This window comes from Pestalotiopsis fici, assembly GCF_000516985.1.
Source record: "Pestalotiopsis fici W106-1 unplaced genomic scaffold PFICI_Scf_4, whole genome shotgun sequence".
Taxonomy (NCBI): Eukaryota; Fungi; Ascomycota; class Sordariomycetes; order Amphisphaeriales; family Sporocadaceae; genus Pestalotiopsis; species Pestalotiopsis fici.
In genome coordinates this window covers 4100333-4120912 of record NW_006917094.1, presented here as the reverse complement: position 1 = coordinate 4120912, position 20580 = coordinate 4100333, and the positions used below count along the sequence as shown (strand labels likewise).

At 50.3% G+C, this 20580-nt stretch overlaps 9 protein-coding genes across 9 annotated transcripts; 4 read left to right on the top strand and 5 right to left on the bottom strand.

The window, feature by feature from the left end:
* Window positions 1-1046: 1046 nt before the first annotated feature.
* On the top strand, window positions 1047-4450 carry PFICI_07237 (uncharacterized protein; the record flags this gene model as incomplete). The annotated part of the gene is made up of 2 exons (XM_007835818.1): window positions 1047-3497; window positions 3560-4450. 2 exons carry the CDS (start codon window positions 1047-1049, stop codon window positions 4448-4450), a joined length of 3342 nt encoding a protein of 1113 aa, XP_007834009.1.
* An 801-nt stretch (window positions 4451-5251) lies between these two features.
* Window positions 5252-7821, bottom strand: PFICI_07236 (uncharacterized protein; the record flags this gene model as incomplete). The annotated part of the gene is made up of 5 exons (XM_007835817.1): window positions 5252-5337; window positions 5446-7346; window positions 7411-7531; window positions 7590-7622; window positions 7686-7821. The coding sequence occupies 5 exons, from the start codon at window positions 7819-7821 to the stop codon at window positions 5252-5254; spliced, it is 2277 nt and encodes a 758-aa protein (XP_007834008.1).
* Window positions 7822-8662: 841 nt separating this feature from the next.
* Window positions 8663-10618, bottom strand: PFICI_07235 (methionine--tRNA ligase; the record flags this gene model as incomplete). The annotated part of the gene is made up of 1 exon (XM_007835816.1): window positions 8663-10618. The coding sequence occupies one exon, from the start codon at window positions 10616-10618 to the stop codon at window positions 8663-8665; it is 1956 nt and encodes a 651-aa protein (XP_007834007.1).
* Window positions 10619-11223: 605 nt separating this feature from the next.
* Window positions 11224-11733, top strand: PFICI_07234 (uncharacterized protein; the record flags this gene model as incomplete). Its single annotated transcript, XM_007835815.1, has 1 exon — window positions 11224-11733. The coding sequence occupies one exon, from the start codon at window positions 11224-11226 to the stop codon at window positions 11731-11733; it is 510 nt and encodes a 169-aa protein (XP_007834006.1).
* Window positions 11734-12243: 510 nt separating this feature from the next.
* Window positions 12244-13038, bottom strand: PFICI_07233 (NADH-ubiquinone oxidoreductase subunit A; the record flags this gene model as incomplete). The annotated part of the gene is made up of 3 exons (XM_007835814.1): window positions 12244-12268; window positions 12332-12849; window positions 12985-13038. The coding sequence occupies 3 exons, from the start codon at window positions 13036-13038 to the stop codon at window positions 12244-12246; spliced, it is 597 nt and encodes a 198-aa protein (XP_007834005.1).
* Window positions 13039-13862: 824 nt separating this feature from the next.
* On the bottom strand, window positions 13863-14767 carry PFICI_07232 (Prohibitin-1; the record flags this gene model as incomplete). Its single annotated transcript, XM_007835813.1, has 2 exons — window positions 13863-14369; window positions 14444-14767. The coding sequence occupies 2 exons, from the start codon at window positions 14765-14767 to the stop codon at window positions 13863-13865; spliced, it is 831 nt and encodes a 276-aa protein (XP_007834004.1).
* A 408-nt stretch (window positions 14768-15175) lies between these two features.
* Window positions 15176-15931, top strand: PFICI_07231 (Cytochrome b-c1 complex subunit 8; the record flags this gene model as incomplete). The annotated part of the gene is made up of 4 exons (XM_007835812.1): window positions 15176-15234; window positions 15365-15390; window positions 15636-15813; window positions 15877-15931. 4 exons carry the CDS (start codon window positions 15176-15178, stop codon window positions 15929-15931), a joined length of 318 nt encoding a protein of 105 aa, XP_007834003.1.
* A 943-nt stretch (window positions 15932-16874) lies between these two features.
* Window positions 16875-18014, top strand: PFICI_07230 (uncharacterized protein; the record flags this gene model as incomplete). Its single annotated transcript, XM_007835811.1, has 1 exon — window positions 16875-18014. The coding sequence occupies one exon, from the start codon at window positions 16875-16877 to the stop codon at window positions 18012-18014; it is 1140 nt and encodes a 379-aa protein (XP_007834002.1).
* Window positions 18015-18306: 292 nt separating this feature from the next.
* On the bottom strand, window positions 18307-20544 carry PFICI_07229 (uncharacterized protein; the record flags this gene model as incomplete). The annotated part of the gene is made up of 8 exons (XM_007835810.1): window positions 18307-18579; window positions 18650-19300; window positions 19351-19759; window positions 19826-19930; window positions 19997-20046; window positions 20099-20184; window positions 20244-20321; window positions 20391-20544. 8 exons carry the CDS (start codon window positions 20542-20544, stop codon window positions 18307-18309), a joined length of 1806 nt encoding a protein of 601 aa, XP_007834001.1.
* Window positions 20545-20580: the final 36 nt, after the last annotated feature.

Sequence of the window (20580 nt, the reverse complement as noted above, 5' to 3'; positions counted from 1 at the left end):
CCCAATGTCCTAAGAAATCTAGCCCGATGAATTGCGAGATATCTGCGAAAGACCGGCCCTGCCGACTCAAGCTCATAACGTGACAGGGATGATCTCCGTCTCCGTCCGGATAAGTGCTACTATTTTACTTGGTATCGTATCCATAATCTCAATCTCACCGTCTGACTCATTATCATTACCAAGGGAACTACTCTTGGGCCGCGGGAACTTCTCGGTCATTTGGCTTTATACCCACACGCTGAGCACGGCATTGTGCGACTCCATCCATTTACTATAAATGCTCTTATAGGTATAAATACCCGGTCTAAAAACCATTCTAATATACTCATGCAACCACTCTAACCACGACATCAAATCAAGATTAGGCTCAAAAGTCTATAAAAGTGATTAAGAATGCTCAAACTAGATGTATAAGAGTCTTGAGTCTTCAAAGCTATCCATTTGTCTTTCAGATGCAGGGACAAATGCAAATCACCCATCTAGATGAACTTGAGGGAGAAATTCAAGATTCATGCGTAGAGTAAAGATCTATACTGATATAAGAGCGCTTGATACATATTCGCGACATTGAAATTATTGGATCAAAGACTCTTTCATCAAAGCAAACACCAACCAACAAGTACGTAGGCAAGTAGGAAGTATTTCGTGTGAAACACAAAGCAAAAGCTGAAAAGAAATGGCTGGCTCGTGCACGGCCTCCAATTTGGAGCTTTGAACAACTGGGGGTCGTTCGCCCAATGAATGGGTCGTTCCCAAGGCGGCAGGCTGCTTGCTACCTTAGCCTAGCCTAGCAACTGGAGCTTGTCTTTTCGCGACAAACGCGAATCGATAAATTTCACATCTCAGCCTTTCAGTTTTGATATGGCCGCTTGAGCAGCCACCACGCTCAACACGACCGATTGGACCCACGAATACCATTTCCCCCCTCTACGTGGAGCTTCTGGTACGACCCTGCAGGCTTTGGCAAATTTGACGGGGCGCTGTGCTGGCAAGACCGAAATTTGCCAGCAAGGAATTTCAATTGAATCAACATTCCAGTCGCGGTCATGTACAAGTTTACCGAGCCGAGCTCCCCTGCGACGCCGCAGCGCAATCAGCGAGGCGCTCCCAGCGCGCTCTTTTCCTTCACTGGCGAGCATCCCAGTACGACACCTGCTGGACCGCCGCCTCCGTCGTCTGCTCCCTCCTTCACACCAGCTGGCGAGCCCTCGCCATCTTTTCTGCAGAGTTCCATTGGCACTGCAGCAAGCTCGACCAACAAGCCCAAGCCGCCCAACTTTGGACGGCCCAACCTATCAAGTTCCATGAAGCCTCGCAGCAGAGGACCTCTGGCCAGCTCGATCCGTGGAAAAGGCGCCCTTGGACAACCTTCGGGGCTTAGCAAGCACTCGTATTCCATTCTGGATGACCTTAGCGACGAATCAGACGAAGAGGATGACGCGCTACCAGCTCCTCGTTCTGGAACTTATGGGATGAATTTTGACGACTCAGAAGAGGAGGAGGAGGATGATGAGGAGCTTGATGAGGATGCAGAACATGACGAAGACGACGAGGAAGTGGACGCCGAGTATGATGACGAGCAGGACTCTGAAAACGAGCCGATGGACGAGGAAGACGCTGAAGGAGAAGAAGACGACGAATACGAGGATGAGGAGGAGGAAGATGCCGACTATGACATTGAGGAAGAGCTTCTGCAAGAGATTGCTGCCGAAGCTTCGGGAGACCCATTCGGTGTAGACAATATGGACATTGCCCTTCCTGCAGCAACCGAACGCATGCAGAGAGAAGCCGACGACATCTTTCGCGCATCCGCCATGCGCTCCATTTCAGGTCCACGACGCGAGTTCAATTTTGCATCGGTCGCTAAAGATCTTTACAGTCAATTGGGTTACGCCAGAATAACCGAGCCAGCAGAAGTGATCATACCCACCGAGGATATGATCAGCCAGCTATTCGATGAAGGCGTCGGGGCTGAGGACGATGAAGAGCGCTTGGACAATACTCTGGCCATGGCAACAGAACAATTGGTCGACAATGTGTGGGAACCGTACCATGTCCTTCTACCTAAAGATGACCAGGAACACGAAGCCAAGGTTGGTCCCGGACCCAACCAACCCGACTTTGAGAAGGCTTCTTGGATCGCTTCCATGGTATTCCGGATACATCACACAGCTCCCCTCAGAAATCAATTCGGCGCATCCCAGGTTATCCCTCTCCCACTGGTGCTATTCAAGTGGCAGGACGAGTACCATGATCCTAGCAGAAATCAGATTTTGAGCATCAGGGATCACCTTCCTTGTCCAGCAGCGCATAGTCTGTTCTGGCAGGGCGTCTACATGTCTTTGATTCGAGGCAATGTTCAGGCTGCTGCTACGCTACTCAGAAGGGCAGATTGGGAAAGCGTCAAGAAGGGTACAAGGGCTGAGCGCGCATACACCGGTCAAGTCTTGACAAACATTAACCGGGTTGTTGAAGATGTCTGTTCGATTATGGACATATGTCCAGGTATGCGGGACGAGAATTGGGACATCCGTAGCAGTGACTGGACTCTCTTCCGTATCAAGGCAAAGGCAGCCAAGGAGAACCTTATCAACTTTGCTGAGGGCAAAGACCGACCTCACCGACCGGCGAATCGCTTCGTTGACGCTGATCTGGCTAGCCCTCAACCCACCCTCACTGGATTGGCAAGGAAAGCCGAGAGCCGCTTGCCATGGGACATATATGAAGCACTTCAGTCACTTTATTCTATTCTGGTGGGTGAAGCTGAAGCCATTACAGCGGCAGCACAAGACTGGTGCGAAGCAACCGTTGGTCTCTTTGGATGGTGGGATGATGGCCATAGCAACCGCAAGTTGGGCTTGTCTCTGTCCCAATCACTGGGCGCTCCGCCGGTCGGGGATGACGACTGGCTTGACCGTCTTGCTCTATCCTTCCGTGCAGCCATGGATTCGGATTTTCATTTCAACACCATCGACCCCGTCGAGGTCTGTATCGCGTGTGTGTTTGAGAGCAATGTCGAGGGCATTATTGGTTTTCTGCGGGCATGGTCTCTCCCTGTTGCATCTGCAGTTGCCGAGATAGCATCACTCGGTCGATGGTTGCCTGTACCTGAAGCCGATCTCATCGACATTGAGACTTTTAGCCAGGACGATCTCGAAGTTTTCGGGTTCAACCAAATTACAGACTCGAAAGACAAGGATGGCATCAAGGATACAACTCTGATTCGATATGCACGTGCTCTAAACGAGATCAAGCAGCTGACTGGTAGCATTCCCAAGAAGAATGGAACTGCCACGAATGTTACAAGGGAAGGCTGGGAACTGGCTGTGCAGGTTGTCGGGCGAATGGACGACGCGGCCCGGTCTGAGGAGCTGGTCAATGAGCTTTTGCAGAGCAGCCTCGACAAGCTTGAGCCAGACAGTCAGGAAACAGTCAACAAGATGTGGACGTTGCTCAACCAGCTCGGTATGATCAATTTTGCCGAGGATACTGCTGAGGTATGTACTATTGAGTAAAATTTGTTCTTGTTGTTCCGTGGACTCTAACTAATGGCACATAGCGATACGGCGACATACTAAAGGAAGATACCTACCGGTTTGGAGACATGCTTTGGTACTATGCCCTAGCTCACCGGCCCGGTAAGATTCGAGATGTGCTTAATGGTCTCATGTCGATTTCTCTTGCCGAATCCACTACGTATCCGCCAGAAAGCGAGCTGGACGAGCGTCTGCGATCAATACTGAAGGAGCGTACCACTGTGCTTGAACAATTTGCACTCCAGGATCTGGAAGCTGCTGAACTGTTGGGCAAGATGTTGAGTGGTTATGCGACACTTCGAAAGTTCTATGAGCTCCGAGACGGCAACGGCAAAGGCAACTCGCATTCACTGGCGCGACGTCAGCAAGCTGCAACAGCGCTATCCTTCGTTATCGCTAGTGCCGACGACAACATTCGAGGCGGCATGTACGATGATACCCGTGATGCTGTGGTCAGTGAAGACTTTATCCTCGCTTTGCTGGGTGAGGCTTCGGTCTTTGTGAATCAAAAGCCAACTGTGCTCAACCAAGACCAGCTCGACACCCTTTTGAAGGCGGTCGAGGATATTCAAACGGTTGGCTCAAGGGTTTACGAGGCGGCAGATGCATTCTTCCAAATGGTCATGTCTTCTGGTCACGGCAAGGGATCAACGCCAGCTGATCTGATGAAGAAATCGACAACGTCTCTCGGCGGCAGTTTTGTCATGACCGGCAGCTCCATGGTGGCGTCGCAGCTGCACAAGTCCATCCGGGAGAGCGGTGTGCTCAAGGGACCTATCAAGCGGTCTTGGGACTGGCGGACAAGCGTGGTGGCGGGAAGCACTTCAGCAGATATTCTCAAGAAGATTAGGCTCGGTCTCACCAAGGACATTGCCAATATCTGGCTTGAGCAGGCTGATAGCATCATGATGTAGTACAATAAGGGTTCCTCTCTGGGCTGACTTGGAGTGAGAGAAAGAAGATAGCATGCAATGGCGTTTAAGGAATGGATAAAAATGTACGGAATAATACCATTAGATTTCAAGGAAGCCATGCATACCCACAAGATGACAATTTTCTGCACATTCGGTGGTTTGCTGTCCTGTTGCATACCTTTTTCGACGCCTTTTTCTTCGCTGTGCAAAACTATGCATACCCTGTGCGAGGGTCCTACCGTACCTGCCTTGGTTGAAGGCAGCTGTGGTCAAGCAGCAGGTGTCGTTTGCAGTTGCCCCAGCAATGGTAAGGCGCAGTCTGTTACAGCTGTTTAAACTCTCGATCTTCAACCAAGAAACAGCACAAAGGTCAAGCCAGCAGCTTGACAGATCTTGCTAACTAAGATACACAGGTTCAAGGTTCGATTCCACTGGTTTCGGCCATGGAGTTTCTCGATCACCAATTTACGGCTTTATGCCAATTTCAAAACTCGACACCTGACTTACGTCTCACGTCACACAACCCAATTTCGACTTACGTCAACGGACTGATGTCCAAATCGCCTCACAATATGGACTTAAGTCCGATCCAGCGACCAGGCTTTCAGTCTACTGAAGCCCCGCTCAAAAAGATTCACAAGACTTTAAAGTCTTGAATGGCGCAAGCCAGGCATTCTTCTCTGGTCCAGATCCTGGACCATAAAACTGTAAGTGTAAAAAATCCCCTCCCAACCTTTGTGCTGTTTCTTCGGTATTCTTTCAATTGAAGTATTAATTGAATAATTTTTTTTTAACTTTGTTTTACGAATAGCTTGGAGGGACCCCATTTGCGCCGTGGCCCCAGGCTGTATTTTCTTTTGGGCCGAGTACAAGTTCCAGCGTTCCTCCTTTTTGGAAAAAATCATTTGTCAGCCAGTTTTTAGTATAGTCAGCCCCGTCTAGAGTTGCATTCTGTATATAGATATTATTATATGCAGAATCGAAGTTAATATTACGAATGGTGGCCACCTTGCCGGTGTGCTGATTTGTAATGGATATTTTACGAAAGAATGGCGGGGTAATAAAATAAACATCTTGACCTGGGTTGGGAAAAATGCCTAGCATCGATAATGCTGCAAAGGAACCCATGGCGCCCGAGTCATCGTTGCCGGGTATGCCGGCAGTCGACGTGTTGAATTGGGATGGGATATAGCTGTGGATGCGAGCAGCTGACTTTCCAGGACGTCCGGCATAGTGATACTGGAAGATGGGTAGAAATGCCTGCTCGTCACCGATGTATAAAAGACCGCTCTCGTGTAAATAGTCAAGTCGTCGTACAAACTCGTCGGGTCCGCCAAGCGTAGCAATCAGGGTTGCGTGGTCGTGCGGCGCAAAAAAGGTGTAGAGCCACGAGCTGCCCTCATATGTTTCGTGGCCGCCAGGGTTCAAGTAGCAAGACTCGAAATTGAGAAGCGGGGAGCAGAAGATGGGATCCTGGACACCGAAGGTCTGGTTGAGGTATTTGGGTTGCAGAAAGCCGGCAAAGCCAGTCTCGGTGCCATTAATGCTAGATGTCTGGCTCGGATTATAGAGGTTGATCCAGTTGTGCGAGCGACCGAGGTACTTTTCATAGTCATCCTGCTTGCCCAGGGATTGGGCGATTTGAGCGATACAAAAGTCATTATAAGCATACTCGACCGTTCGACTGATGCTCCGGGTGAATAGTCCGTTTCCATCTGGATCAAAGTCGTCTGCAGGAATATAGCCAAGGGATTTCCAGCTTCTTAGTCCGCCACGGCCTTCGAGATCCCACACCTGCGGCTCGATTTCTGCGTCCTTGACCAGCGCTTCGTATCCGATATCCCAGTCGACGCCCTCGGTGATATTCTTTAGGAACGCATCGACCAGCACCACGTCGGCATTGGATCCTCCCTGCGTAAACCCCTTGCACAAGGACATGCGACAGTCTGGCAGATACCCTTCATGACGATAAATATCAATTAGAGACCGAATCATTCGAGTTTGGGAATGGGTATCGATGAGTGTGATGAATGGGTGTATGCTTCGAAACGAGTCCCAGATGCAATAGTACGAATCGTAATAGGGCTCATCGCTCTCCCACAGCGGATTCTCCCCGGTGTAGTCTTGCGGACTTAGCATGGCACGATAAACGCCGCTCCAGAAAATAGTTTGGAGAGAGTCCTCGACATCCGTAGCATCGACGCTGATGATCGACAGTTTGTCTCGCCAGACCTGTTCGGCTGCCTGTAGCGTGGCATCAAAGTCAAAGTCGGGCACTTCAGTCTCTGAGTTCGAGCAAGCCTGTTGAATACTAATGAATGAGACCCCCACCCGCGCTATAATCTCGACAGGCTCGTTTCCAGAGGCTTCGAACCAGAGCCAGGTCCCAGCAGGCAGAGGGGGGTTATTGTTATCCTTGGCGACGGTGATATTCTTTGGATCGTTGCCAGCCCGCGTGTTGATAAAGACACCAGTATCGCGAATGGTTGCCCCTCGGAAATCAGCACAGTAATACGCATCGTATTGTCCCAGACCAAAGCTCGGCTCAAATCGACCAGTCCCCGTCATCCTTCCAGTCTCGGGGTTCACCGCGGCCGAGCCACTTTGCCTGGTATTGGGGAGATCCGTGAGATCGATAATAAACAGGGGGCTGAGAGGACCATCGACGGTCGCATTCCCAGTGGCGTTGCCGAAGAAGGTGAACTTGTACAGAGCCGTGTGGTTCGTCGCCGTAATCTCGCCCCTGACACCGGACAAGAGATCGACAGTAAAGTATCCGGGACGCGCAGAGACACTGTTTATAACAGGTACCACGGAGCGGTTAGCTTTTGGGAAAACACACCCGTTGATGTCGTCTCCTCGACATCCAGGATATGGGAATATCGGAAAGTTTCCACTGTCATCCGAGCTTCAGTCACGCGAAATCTTGCGAGTGAGGATCATGTCATATGGAGACTTACAGCGACAGTGCTCCTCCAGTGCCGGAGTCGTGCATGTGGGAGAAACCGGATATCGGGCTGTCGTTGGAGGCAAAACCACCCTGATTATCCTCCGTACTATCGGCAACTGCTTTTGCCATTCCTTTACTGCCATTAGTTTCGTGGCATGGATGGGCTGAGAGGAGCTTCAACGAGCATACCAAAGGGCAGACTTGCGCCGGCGAATACATGACCTTTGGGCATGGGGTTAGCGACGAATCCTCTCATTCTTTGGAAACTTTCTAATGGCAGCTCACCTCCGTTGCGAGTCCCAATAAGAGGATCAACGAAATCATAGCCAGGTTTTTGAGCGTCTGCCACGACTTCAGACAGCAGTAGCATTACCCCCAGGCCAGCCAACGAAGCGGCTCGTGAGAGCCAGTGGCGAGCCATCATGAAGTTCCTGTTCCTTTGGGATCGCTGTCTAACAAGATGAAAAGAACTGTATTGTTCGAGCCTAGACTTTTTATTGACTTGAAGAAAACTGTCAAAGTTAAGACAACATCTACTAGAAGTGAGGAAGAATCAAGGCAAGTCCAAGGTGTTGGGAACCCCCATCCAGGTGAAGTTTCCCATGCTGGAAAACGTCTCCCCCCATGCCTTGCACAATATGGGAAGGTATACACATAGTTCCTGTTTTCCCACCCTGCATTCACCACATGACATGCATGCCCATGACGGAAAAACGGCCCTCGTCTGAGGCCTTTTGTCGTGTGAGGTGACGTTTTGCGGGGAAACGAGCTGCAGGTGCATCCCATGTCTACATTAGTTCGAGGCAGGGTCGAACTTTGCAAGTATTGGCATTCAGCGTTGAGGAGCTCGGAAGAACGACGATTGCCTCAGATGGAACTTGTTCATGATGAATCAATCGAGGATTGCAGTGGTTCCGTACCTTTTTATCAACGAAAGCCATGTCATTCAAAGCCATAAAATGCATTTTCCAAAGAACATCCTAAATATCTTTTACCCCCGAGGTTTGATGCAAAACAAACGATTTCAAACTCCTAGACATTTTGTTGAACATGCCAAACATGACCTGTTTTCCAAAAAATAATTTCATTCGCGCAGCCGCTGTTCCCTCTAGTCGCCATGCTCAACAAAATGGCACTCTTCTTTTGTTCCATACCATCTCAAGTATCGCGTTCTACTTTAGTCAACCCTTCAACGCCATGCCGTCCGAATGTGAAATTCCACTTCTTCATTGTATTCTACCTGGTAACCGAATATCCTACGCTTACTCGGTCTTCGGCGCAGTCGACTCCCCAACGGTGCTCGCCCCCGTGGTCAATGGACCCTCCTTGTCAATTATCTTTTCTCGAATTGGCAGGTTCTTGACCGTTCCGTCAATCTTAGGTTCTGAGCTTGCGGCAGCGGCAGCTTCCGCGGCCTTCTTCTCGGCTTTGCGAGCCTTCTTGCGCTCCTTGTCCTCCTGCTTCTTCTTCTTGGCCTCCTCCTCTGCGGCCCGGGAGGCCTGAGTGCCACCATATTTCTCCTTCCACTCGACAATCTTCTTCTCGTCAATTCGCGAGAAGAGGTAGGCGGCCTTGCCAATCTTGTGGCCAGGCTTCAATGCCTCAGCCTCGAAGGTGTCGGGGATGAATGCAAGCTTGGTGTTGAGCTGCTTCACTAGGGACTCCGAGGTCGACGGAATATAAGGAGATGCAACAGACGCCAAGAGGTTACACAAGTTCAGGGCCAGACCAATGACGGTCTTGGTTCGTTCGGGGTGCTCAGCCAGGGCTGCATTGTCCAGACGATATTGCAGCAAGTTGTTGCCCTTGGAGCTAATCTCCATCAACTTCTTGGCACCGGCGCGTAGGTGTACTCCCTCCAGAAGATCATTGTATTCCTTCAGCGCAGTGTTGACTTCCTCGATCCAGGCGGGGAAGTCAAAAGTCTCGTCCTTGTACGAAGCCGAGAACTCGGGAATGACACCGTCAAGTTTGGCATTGACGAACTTGATCACACGGTTACAGAAGTTACCAAAGTTGGCGAGCAGTTCGTTGTTGTTGGCCGCCACAAAGTCAGCCCACAAGAACTGGGTGTCGCCAGTCTCCGGTCGAGTGGAAAGGAGGTAGTATCGCCAGACAGAAGGAGGAATGCCAATCTCCTGGGCAGTGTCTCCAAAGACACCGACACCTCTCGACTTGGAGAACTTTCCAGTCTCGTAATTGAGGTACTCGGTTGTGGAGAGCGTGTTGAGCTGAGTCCACTTGTCACCCGTTCCCATCTGAGAGGCCGGGAAAATGACCGTGTGGAAGGGTGTGTTGTCCTTGCCCATGAACTGGTACAGTTTCACATCGTCAGGGTTGCGCCACCACTGCTCCCACTCGGATGTGTAGTTGGCAGTAATCGAAGGGTAGCCGATACAAGCATCGAACCAGACGTAAATAACCTTGTTCTCGAAGCCCTTCAGCGGCACCGGCACACCCCACTTCAAATCTCTGGTGATACTTCGGCCCTCCAAGCCTCTAGTCAACCAGGACTTTGTGATACTGATGCCGTTGGATGACCACTGACCCTCCTTGCTCGACTTCTCGAACCACTCAGAAATCTTGGGCGCCAACTTGTCGAGCTTCAGGAAAATGTGCGTGGTATCTTTGGGAATGGGCGTGGTGCCGTCAACCTTGCACTTGGGGTTGATCAGCTCGAGGGGATCCAGCAGGTTACCGCACTTGTCGCACTGGTCACCTCTGGCGTCGTCATACTGGCACTTTGGGCAGGTTCCCTCGACGAAACGATCGGCCAAGAATGCCTTGTGGTCGGGGTGCTCGCAGTAGGGCTGTGTCGTAGTGCGCTCCTCAAGATAGCCGTTCTTGTAAAGCTTCAAGAAGATGTCCTGGACGATCTCGGTCTGCTTCTCGGTGGTGGTACGGCCAAAGTAGTCAAAGCCAATCTCAAACCAGTCGTAAATGGCCTTGTGCTTGACGTGGAACTCATCGCAGAGCTCTTGAGGGGTCTGCTTGGTCTCGAGGGCCTTGGTCTCGGTTGCGGTACCATACTCGTCGGTACCGCAAATGTAGAGAGTCGGTCGGTCTTTCAGCTTGCTGTATCGCGCAAAGACGTCGGCACTGAGTGTACTGCCATCAATGTTGCCCAAGTGAGGCACATTGTTGACGTAAGGGAGGGCAGATGTGACGAGGATGTTCTTCTTGCCCTTTTGAGGCAGAATGACATTGGGATTCGCCATGGTTGCGGGAGGAATTTGACGATGCAGTATTCTGTGTCGCTTTGGAAAATTCCAAGGATGACTCAATAGCTGGAGGAAACGGCGGCTACTTGGAAAAGAAAAGACCAACACCAAAAATAACGTGAAAAAGAAAGTGAGTCGAAATACTGAGTCACAGTCAGCGAATGCGCAGGATCAGACAAACATGAACAGGACAAAGTTCAGAAGACCCTTGACTCAATGTTTTAATGTAGGTGGTGTAGAGGCAGGCAATGGCGGGGGGACGCCTGAGTCGGAACTGTGCGCAATGGCGGGGTGATTTTCGCGACCCAAAAATCGCTGCGCCCAAATGTCCCCCAATTGCCCCTCCATTTGATCTCTTTCTCAGTCCAGACCCGTCAAATTGGTAACGTTGGGCGCCGGCCTCCGGCTTTACATTTCAGGTACCGCATAACAAGCTTGAAAGGACGATACTGCCAAAACTCTATCTATTTTTTCGTGAATCTGGAATCAGAGAAAACAAAGAATCTAATTGTCTGTTGGGTTGAGTTAAGGACTTCTCGTTCAAGGAAGGAAAAAGATTTTTTTTTTTTTATTCCGGGGCTGCAACATCCGACATCAGCAACATGTCAGTGGATCCCTTTGAAGAGATTCTCAATCTTGAGGAGCAATACTATGAGCAAGGCTATACCCAGGGATATGAGGATGGTGATCGTGGCGGCAAGATCGAGGGACGATCGGTGGGCTTGAAAACAGGCTACGAAAAGTTTCTGGAAGCTGGACGTCTGCAGGGCAAAGCCATCATCTGGGCCAACCGGATCCCAAGCTTACGGAATCCTCCAAAGAAGAACGACGGAGTACAGCCTCAAGTCTCTTCAGAAGGTCCAAATGTCGAGGCGTCCAGACTTCCAGCCTTGAGCAGCAATGCAAGACTGAGCAAAAACGTCAGCTCATTGCATGCGCTGGTGGAGCCTGGTACTCTTTCAACTGAGAACAACGATGATGCAGTCAACGACTTTGACGATCGCGTGAAGCGAGCACAGGGCAAACTCAAGATTGTTGAGCGCATGCTTGGAGAGGATGCCGAGAAAGGCAGCTCCAAGGAGAGTGGCGCCGCATCCCGCAACGAGATATGAAGACCGTCGTGATGTTGACAGCAAAAACCAACATTTCGACAATCCCGCAGAGTCACTTCAACTTGCATGCCGAGGACGATGAGCGCGGTGAACGCGGTGAGCCAAAGCTTCTGGTGCACCACAAGGGCACTTGGTGACTTGCTCGACTTACTTCCAGCCCAAGCCTAGCACATATCTAATGTAAGACAAGTCCAGTTCCAGCACGCCCTCCATCGTGTGATCATGAAGCTGAAATACACCAGTCTATATGTCATCGATGCCGAATCTCAGTAGCATCCATGCATAAGCTTGATCTACTCACGAATTGATCAAATTCGGTCATGAGAGGCCGTGGTGCACATGTGCCAGGATTAGGTTCTGCAAAAGTTAGAATAGAAATTTGTCACTAGGAAATATGATCTCAGCTCAATCTTGAGCGTTGTCAGGTCGCAATAAAATCTATACCGCCCTCATCTTATGTACAAGCCATTGATTCTTCTGTCTCGTCTAGCCATCTGTTGGCATTGTCATCTATTTGAACACACGGCACGGGTACCTGTAGTCCTGTTAGTATGGCCTTGCTTTCGCGAATATCCTCAGAACAAAGGGCAGCACTTACGCGTCGTCAGGGTATGTTTGCTCCTCCACCAGCTCGTACTGCTTTGCCTCCCACAGGCCACTGCCATCCTTCTTGAGGGCCTGGCCGCTGGGCAGCGGTGGCAGACCATTTACCAACAACTCCTGTGCCGTCGCCGGGCCCTTGGCCTCGAAGAACTTGGCCAGACCACCCTCGACACCCTCGCTCTTGGCAGCCACCAGGGCCTGCTCTCCGGCCTCACCAATCAGCTCCTGCTTGGGGCTGGCGGCGCTGCCGACGCCCAGGAGGGCAACGGCATCAGCCTGGTTGACAAACGAGAGCTTGGGGTAGTTGCGCCGCGCGTCGCGCTTCCAGTAGGGGTTGTCTGCAATGTCACCGGCCGGGATGGTGACGGGGTCGTCGTAGGCGAGCGGGTCGTTGCTGCCCGGGTTCGGGTTGCGGTAGTATGGGTTCAGCGGTACACCGGAGCTGCGGTTGGGGTCGACGGCGAGGACGCGGCGGATGCGGTCCCAGATTCCCGTAGACTGCAGGGTTTGTTTCTACCATCATCACCGAGTCAGCGAGTTCGCTTGTTTGCTTGCTTGCATGTTCGAGATCGCAGAGAGACGATAGCCTCGTTCTTGTTGCGCATCCCATTGAGCTTGGGCTGCAGGGTCTCGAGGTTCGCAATTTACCTGGCTGACGCTCATCACGCCTCCAGCAGCCTTTGCTACTGCTTTGGACGCCATGGTGGCAGATTTGACGACACAATTGAGTGGTATATAGCGATTGGCAATGCTATGGATGTCGGAGTTGAAGCTTGGTTGACGTTCGGGAGCGCTGAGATCACGCTAGCCGGGGTTTAGCCGACCCAGAATACCGGGGCTTTGTCCAGTGCTCGCCAATGACCGTGCGAGGATTCCGAATCATGCTTCCTACCTTAGTGCAGCAAGTACTATAGAATACGGAATGCATGAATGTCCTTCTCCTCTTTGTTCGAAGCTTGTCTTTTCTATATTGCGACATCCCACCTTGATCTTTAATTATAGCTTGATGGACAAATCGTGTCCACCTACTTTCCACCTTCTCCGGAGTCGACTTCTAGCCTCAAGGGCTCAATCTCATATTTCCTTTCTCGGTTCTCTATCTCTACGACCTTGAGAGCTTATTACACCTGACTCTTGGAATTATGTTGGAGAAAAATACTCTTTATATGATCCGTGAGATGGAGATACTTATTACCATTGTGTATCGATGCTTGTTGACAAGACTTGCGTCTATATACGGCACATACAAGAGACTTGCACATCTATTATCCTCTTCCCGTTTTCTCTGAAATGTCCGGAAACTTACCCAGTGCTCGAATTTTGGGATTGACTAATTTCAAGGACAAGGTCTTGGATTGATTTCTTGCTTCATTTCTGCTACTTATCATAACATCTTGAATAGTATCACATTATGGATATCATATCGTATCCGAAGTGGAGATCAGAGAATTCCTCTCTGTATTATACACGTTTTTGCCTTGGCTTTTTTACCCATACAGCCCACAACCTTATGATACATCAGCCGCTTATGCCTTTCCTACCGACAGCAGAAATTGACCGCCCTGCTTTCCACCTGGCAAGTAGGCAACATTCGGGTTTCCTGCCAGGGTCTGAGCAATCTCTCTGCTGGCCTCGATCTTTCTGATTTGGATCAGACCGTCACCGTTCTTGGCAATAGCTCTGCTAATGGTGTCGGCACTCTCGGCCTCACCCTCGGCGCGGATAACGTTGGCCTGTCTCTCCTGCTCGGCCTTCTCGACGATGAAGCGTGCACGCTCAGCGTCCTGTTGCGCAATCTGCTTCTGCTCGACAGCCTTTGTGAACTCCTTGCCGAAAGTCATGTGCGTAATCGAGACATCCTCGAGCGCAATGTTGAATTCTGATGCTCTCTTCATCAGGTCTGTCCGAATTCTGTTGGAGACAGCTTCACGCTGTGTAATGAGCTCGGCGGCATCGAACTGTGCGACAATAGACTTGAGCACTTCGTTACCAATAGAGGGCAGGACTCTCTCGTCGTAGTCTGTACCGAGGTTCTGTAAATGGAGTTAGCTTCAGCACTTCAAAACTGATCCAGATTTTGCTATATTTGACATGTTAAAAAACACACCTGGTAAATCTTGGGCAGAGCCTGAACCTCGGGTCTGTGAAGAACTCTGAGCGTCAAGCTGACCATTTGCAAATCCTTGCTGCCGGTGGTTGTGGCAATGTTGCGCGGCTTCGTCCGGACATCGAAGGTGATGGCTCTTTGTAACCATGGCACCAAGAAGTGTGTGCCTTCGCTGACGACCTGCTCCTTCACACCGGACAACCTGTCGAAGATGACGGCTCTGGATCCACCGCGAACATCGTAGATGGAGGACTGGAATAGCGCAATGCCGGCAAAGGCCGGGAAGGCGTATCTGGAAACAGTGTTGAGAATTCGAGCTTCCATGTTGACAAGCGCGCACGCTTCCGTCTGTCTGGCGGAGTATTGGCAGGTGTGTGTGGCGTGGGCGGGAAAACTGAAGCTCTCTTCGTCGACCTCTTTTTGCGTCTACCTCTCTCTGCCTTAATGATTGATAGACTGATTCCCTTACCCGTACATTTTCCCTATGGTCCAAGCTTCTTTTCCGAGAGCTCGGCGCGACATTTCGGCGGGTCATCACTTGTGCTTGAGGGGCTAGTCCCAGTCAGGTTAAGCGTGAAAGCTCATCGGCAACGTCCAGTCAGGTCGCTCCAATTTCGACGTCGCAAAGGCGCTTGAAGCCAATCTTTCCTGGCCATTTCCACGATCCCATTCTCCGACATTTGCCAACCTTTTAAACCCAATTGACAGCTCACACCTCGTCAATTGTTCACCATGCACCCTACTCAGATCCTCAGAGGCGGCGGCGAGACCCCGCTCGGCAAGCACGGCCAGTGAGTCGCCCTCCGGAACCAACAAAGTGACGTCGACCGCCCGGCTGCGGCTTTTGCTCGCATTGCCTCATTCGGGCTGTTTTCACGTTGGCATCTTCCATCTAGGAACTCTCTACTAACACAAGTATAGCTTCCTTGGTGGCTGGGGCAACTTTGGTGAGTAGACTCTCGTATTGGATTCATCCGAGCGCGGCCGGCAAAAGACGAAGCACGATCATACGACACTCCAAACAACAAAGTGGTGGAAGCAGGGGAAACTCAACACTGGCAGTTGATAATAATGGCAAACATCAACATCACGAGATAAGCGAACATGCGAGATGGAACACGACAGCAGACCAACGCGCAACCTGGACGAAATATGTTTTGGAGCCGAGAGACTAATACGGATTGATTCCCAGGTGGTCTCAAGCAGAAGGGCATTGTCACCTACGGTCTCAGCTCCAACCGACAGAACCCCGTCGCCGGCGCTGCCCACGACGCCATCTTCAACACCTGGAGACGGTTCAGCAAGCAGGTCCTTTACATTGCTCCTCCCTTCGTTGCTTTCTACTACGCCATGGAGTGGGCCATTCACCGGTATGATCTCTCGAGGCCGACAAAGGGGGGTGCTTGACGTGCAGAATTGCTGACTTTTGGCAGAAACCACTACCTGAACTCCAAGGCCGGCCGTGCCGAGTTCGGTGATGAGGAGTAAACTGTTCAACTTTCATGCCAAGAGGTGTTAGGACGGTAGACAAAGACCTTTGTACATCAATAGACTGGGATTTTCATCATTATCCGCCTTTCATTCCAATATCTGGACTGTATCATATGGCCGAGAAAGGGCCACCCTTCAAATTTCGGTCCGAAAGTGCCTGCCACATGCAATTTTTGCCTCGAATACGAACACTTGCAACAAAACACTACATCTGGAGCTTTCAGGGTCATCAAGCCAATTTTGCTGCAAGACGAAGATCAGATAACTATTTGCATTGACAACGTAGGTCAAGGACACCAAAATTCGACACCTTCGGACTGTTTTACACATTTCAAACTAAGAGCAATGGGCCGCGACTCGCTATAGACCCTCCGTTCGGCCCCAAGTACTTACTTCAACAACTGGACTTGAAGATGCAATGGTGCCAAGGAAATCGTGACAATCATAGATTGTATTGGCGTCAACATATCACGCAAACTGATCCGATACCTTGGGTGGTATCAGAGTGAACAAAGAACAGTATCCAGCACTGCATCTTCAGATCTCGCCAAAATTGCTTTTTGTCTTTCTTTGTGCTGCAACGAATTGTTGTCAACATCTATATACAATTCACGTATTGTCGCAACTTCGACCCTTTCTATTTCAAAATGCATTGTGATCTTTATTACAGACTCATTGTTAGATGGAGAATTGGCTATTATGTATTATTTCTTTTTCTAGACAATGCTAATATGACTTTAGTTTGATATTCTTTCTAATGGAGCCACGACTGGGCTTCTATATAAGTTGTTGTTTCCGTGCTCGAGATGGTGATCATCAACGATAATCATGGTTTGCGAATTCCAACACTCAAGATACGCCTAACATTCTCAGACACATCCGACAACTCAATACATCAGTTGCGAGCTTTGGCTATACCTGAGCTGGACAAAACGACAAAATGGCCGAAGACAGGATCCCGGCCACTTTGATGGATGTGTGTATGCGCATTCCTCACTTTTTTGAAAGATTAATATACGTCGAGTGCGACGCTTCCTCGAGAACTGCGTTCGCCTTGACATGTCGCTCCATCTACGATTCGCTCATCGCATTGCCAGATGCTGCTGTTGTGGGTGGTCCCAATGTTGCGCCCTTGCTGACGCGACGAGGTAATGTCAACCGCATGAATCCGGAAATAGAGGATTTACTAACTATCCTGGAACGCGATGTTTTATTCAAGGACCTGACATATTGCCATTTGTGTCAGAAGTTGCACAGCCCGATGAAACCGGTCAACTCGATGGAAGATCCTAGGATACCCTATTCTAGACAACCGCGGTGCGCTCGCTGGGAAAGTCTACCCACGGTCAATGGTCACGCAGGTACGTTTCCACCTTCGTTTAATCTGTTGCTGCTGTATACCGTATACGCGGCCAAGCAAATAACGCAGAACTGGAACCCCATCGCAGTCGAGCGCTCGCTCGATGTGACCATGAGACCCGACGAGTTCCCCATTCCGCTGCAAGGGTCGGTGAGTGGACCGTTTTGGACCCGTACACGGTTCACGGCGAGCTGCCCACAGGAAGGCATCTTCATCCGGGCCGTCAAGACGCTACAGCTACCGGGAAGTTTTCCCAGTCACTTGGAGACGCCCTGCCAGCACACCGACATTCACTTTAGCAGGATCACGGGCGGGTTCGAGATCAAGCAGGTCCAACGCGTGCCCCACGCGTCAACGTGGCTGACCGTGTGGCCGCACGCCGTCACCGTCGAGCAGATCAAGGGCGTCGTGAGTAACCAGGGCCAGGCACAGGTCCATCGAAGCGAGCGAGGGTTCTGGTCGACTGTTCATCACTGCAGGGCCTGCAACACCGAGTGGATCCATCAGGCGCGACAGGCAATGACCAACGCCCGCGTGCCGGGAATGCTCCTTCTTCGCATCTACCGGTGTCTTGGCACCAAGGATGATATTTACAACGCCAAATCGGTATACCAAAACTCGACAAGAGCTGAAATAATGATTCGTACGGGGTCTACTGCGAGTATACCGGCGACCACGTGCGCGAGGGTATTTGGCGACTTGATGGGCGGGAGCTCATAGATTCTGTCCTGTCGCAAGTCATCACAATGCAGATTGGGGCATATAAAAAGGACTGCAGCGTGGTTTCACACAACACATTCTGACGTAAGAGTAAGCGAGTACTCATTTATGTATATAGTTACCGAATTAAACAGACGCATTGCAGTGCAATGAAAAACACAATCGATGCCATTAGTTGACCCATATGAAGGGAACCGACCCGGCTTGCCATCAATAATGACCCATTTGATGCTCATGACCGTCTCCAAGTGACTCGCGCTTCACTAAACACCGGCTTCAAGGCGGAGCTCAATTAATCTTTGGTCGGAGCGTGGTACTGAGCCGGGACATCACCCATGAGCTCAGCAGCCTCGTCTCTCTTTCTCTCTTGAATTAGGTTGACTTCATCGTCGGCAGTGCCACTCGCATCGAGCCGGTATACAAACACCTTCTTTTTCTGGCCAAGTCGAGCGATGCGTCCGATTGCCTGTTCTTCGCCGGCATTATTCCAGTACGGACCAATGAGGATGGCATGATTCGCAAACTGGCAATTCAGAGATTCTCCTCCACACTTCAGCCCGACGATCTAGAATTAAATGTCAGCAATCAATTATCGTAAATCATGTGATTCGAGTCAACAATCAATGTGAACATACCATGACCTTCATCTTCGAATTCTCTGCCATCTCCTTGAGAGCCTCATCTGTCTGCCTCGGAGTCATTTTCCCATTGAAGTACAGAAATGGGATGTCCAGATTCTGCAGCAAGCGACCAATCATGGCTGCCTCTTGGTTGAACTGTGTGAAGGCGATTATTTTATCTCCGGGCTGCTTCTTGAGAATTCGGTCACAAAGGTCTGCGCAAGGACCGATCTTTCCACGGCGAATCAGTGGTATGTTGTGCGTTTTGTCACCTATCTGGAGCCAGTGAGTCTCGAACTTTCTCAAGGATGGGTGGGAACCGCGGTAGTCGTATCCTGGTCTCCGTTCAGGGGGTTTGTCTTGTCCCTTTTTAGACTTCTTCGATTTGGAAGTCTTTTTTTCTCCAGTTTCATGTTCCTCGACGACAGATGTCCAGTATCCGCCACTGTCGTCATCCTCCTCCTCCTCCTTCTCCTCCTCAATACCGCGAGGCAGACTCTGAAAATCGATGCCGGATTGATTCTGATCGGTGCCTTCATTGTTCTGGTCATATGGCTGTACCACGGGGCAAAGATTTTTGCACCCCGGACATTGTGCCCATAATGTCAATTCGGCCTCTCGTGGTGCATTAGGGAAAATACAGGGCTTGCAGAAGACGTGACCACACTAATAGCATCAGTAGTTGCTTTCATTGACATCATCGACAGCTCACTTACCTCTAGAACTTGCCTTTCCACACATTGGCGGGAGCACGTGCCGCAGATGTTCGTTTTGTAAGCAATGGCCATATCAAATAGCTCGCCCATATCTGCCTCCCCTACTTCCGGGTCTGAATCTGGCTCCACCAATGGTCTGTCTTTGTCTGTGGAAAGCGCCTGTGTCTCATCCATCTCGCGACTGAGATTGGGAAGTACGTCACGCATTTCTACTTCCAGCTCAGCTAGCCTCGATTTGAGGATCTTCAAGCGTGCTTTCGGAATCGTTCGGACCATGAAAGACTCCAGCATGAACGGGGATGAGGTATTCTGTCGCAGTCGCAGAAGTCGCAAGAGTGCCAATCCAGGGACAGGATTCTTTGCTTTTTTGGCCTCTTCTGCCCAGTCCTTGAAGAACTCTTCGATCACTCTTCATGGGAAAAATGAGCATCGAGGACTGAAGTCATAAAACACAGAAAGGTTCGGTGAAACTTACTTGGTGAAAGCCTTCTCGCCGCTGCTCAATGGAATCTTGATCACAATTCGCTCAATCTCAATTTCAGGGATAATGGGCTTGCCGAAGCGGCTATCTCTTGAAGTTCTAGGTGAAAGTCAGCAAGGCCTTGTTGAATTGGAAACAATGTTTTTTTTCTTCATATATAAATACCTTCGAATCATTAGAGGCCCGATTTTCTCGTTCAAGGAGATTAAATCGCCCTTTGATTGGTCTAGGTTAGCTTTGTTACTGTAGTCATGAGAGGTGACAAACTTCTTCAGTGTTGCAATATCTTGCTTTGAACTTCACACGAGTCTTGGCGTGTTCGTCGCCTACAAAATTCAACTGAGAATAAATATCTAAGACTGATTAGCGTTGCCTGCCATATACCCTCGATAATTTCAAGTGTCAAACATACCCCAGATAGAGTTGATATAGGGTGTGCCCGATACACACCAACTCTTTACCCGCTGCAGTGCATGGCAGGCTTTAGATCCTAGATAGTATTAGCGAAAACGAGTTTTCTCTGTCTCGGTCCTTCTCAGCTCAATGCCCGAGCACTTACGTAGCGTCCTCATATTGCGAATCTGGTGAGATTCGTCCAATACGACTCTCCAGAACTTCAAGGCATAGAGGACTGGCAGTTGGACTCCCGCTCGCGTCAGCTCTTTCTGCCAATCGTCATCAGTTGTGAGTTCGTGCTCGCTCAAGAGTACCATTAAGACACGGTACGCAGCAACGACCTCGGAGTATGT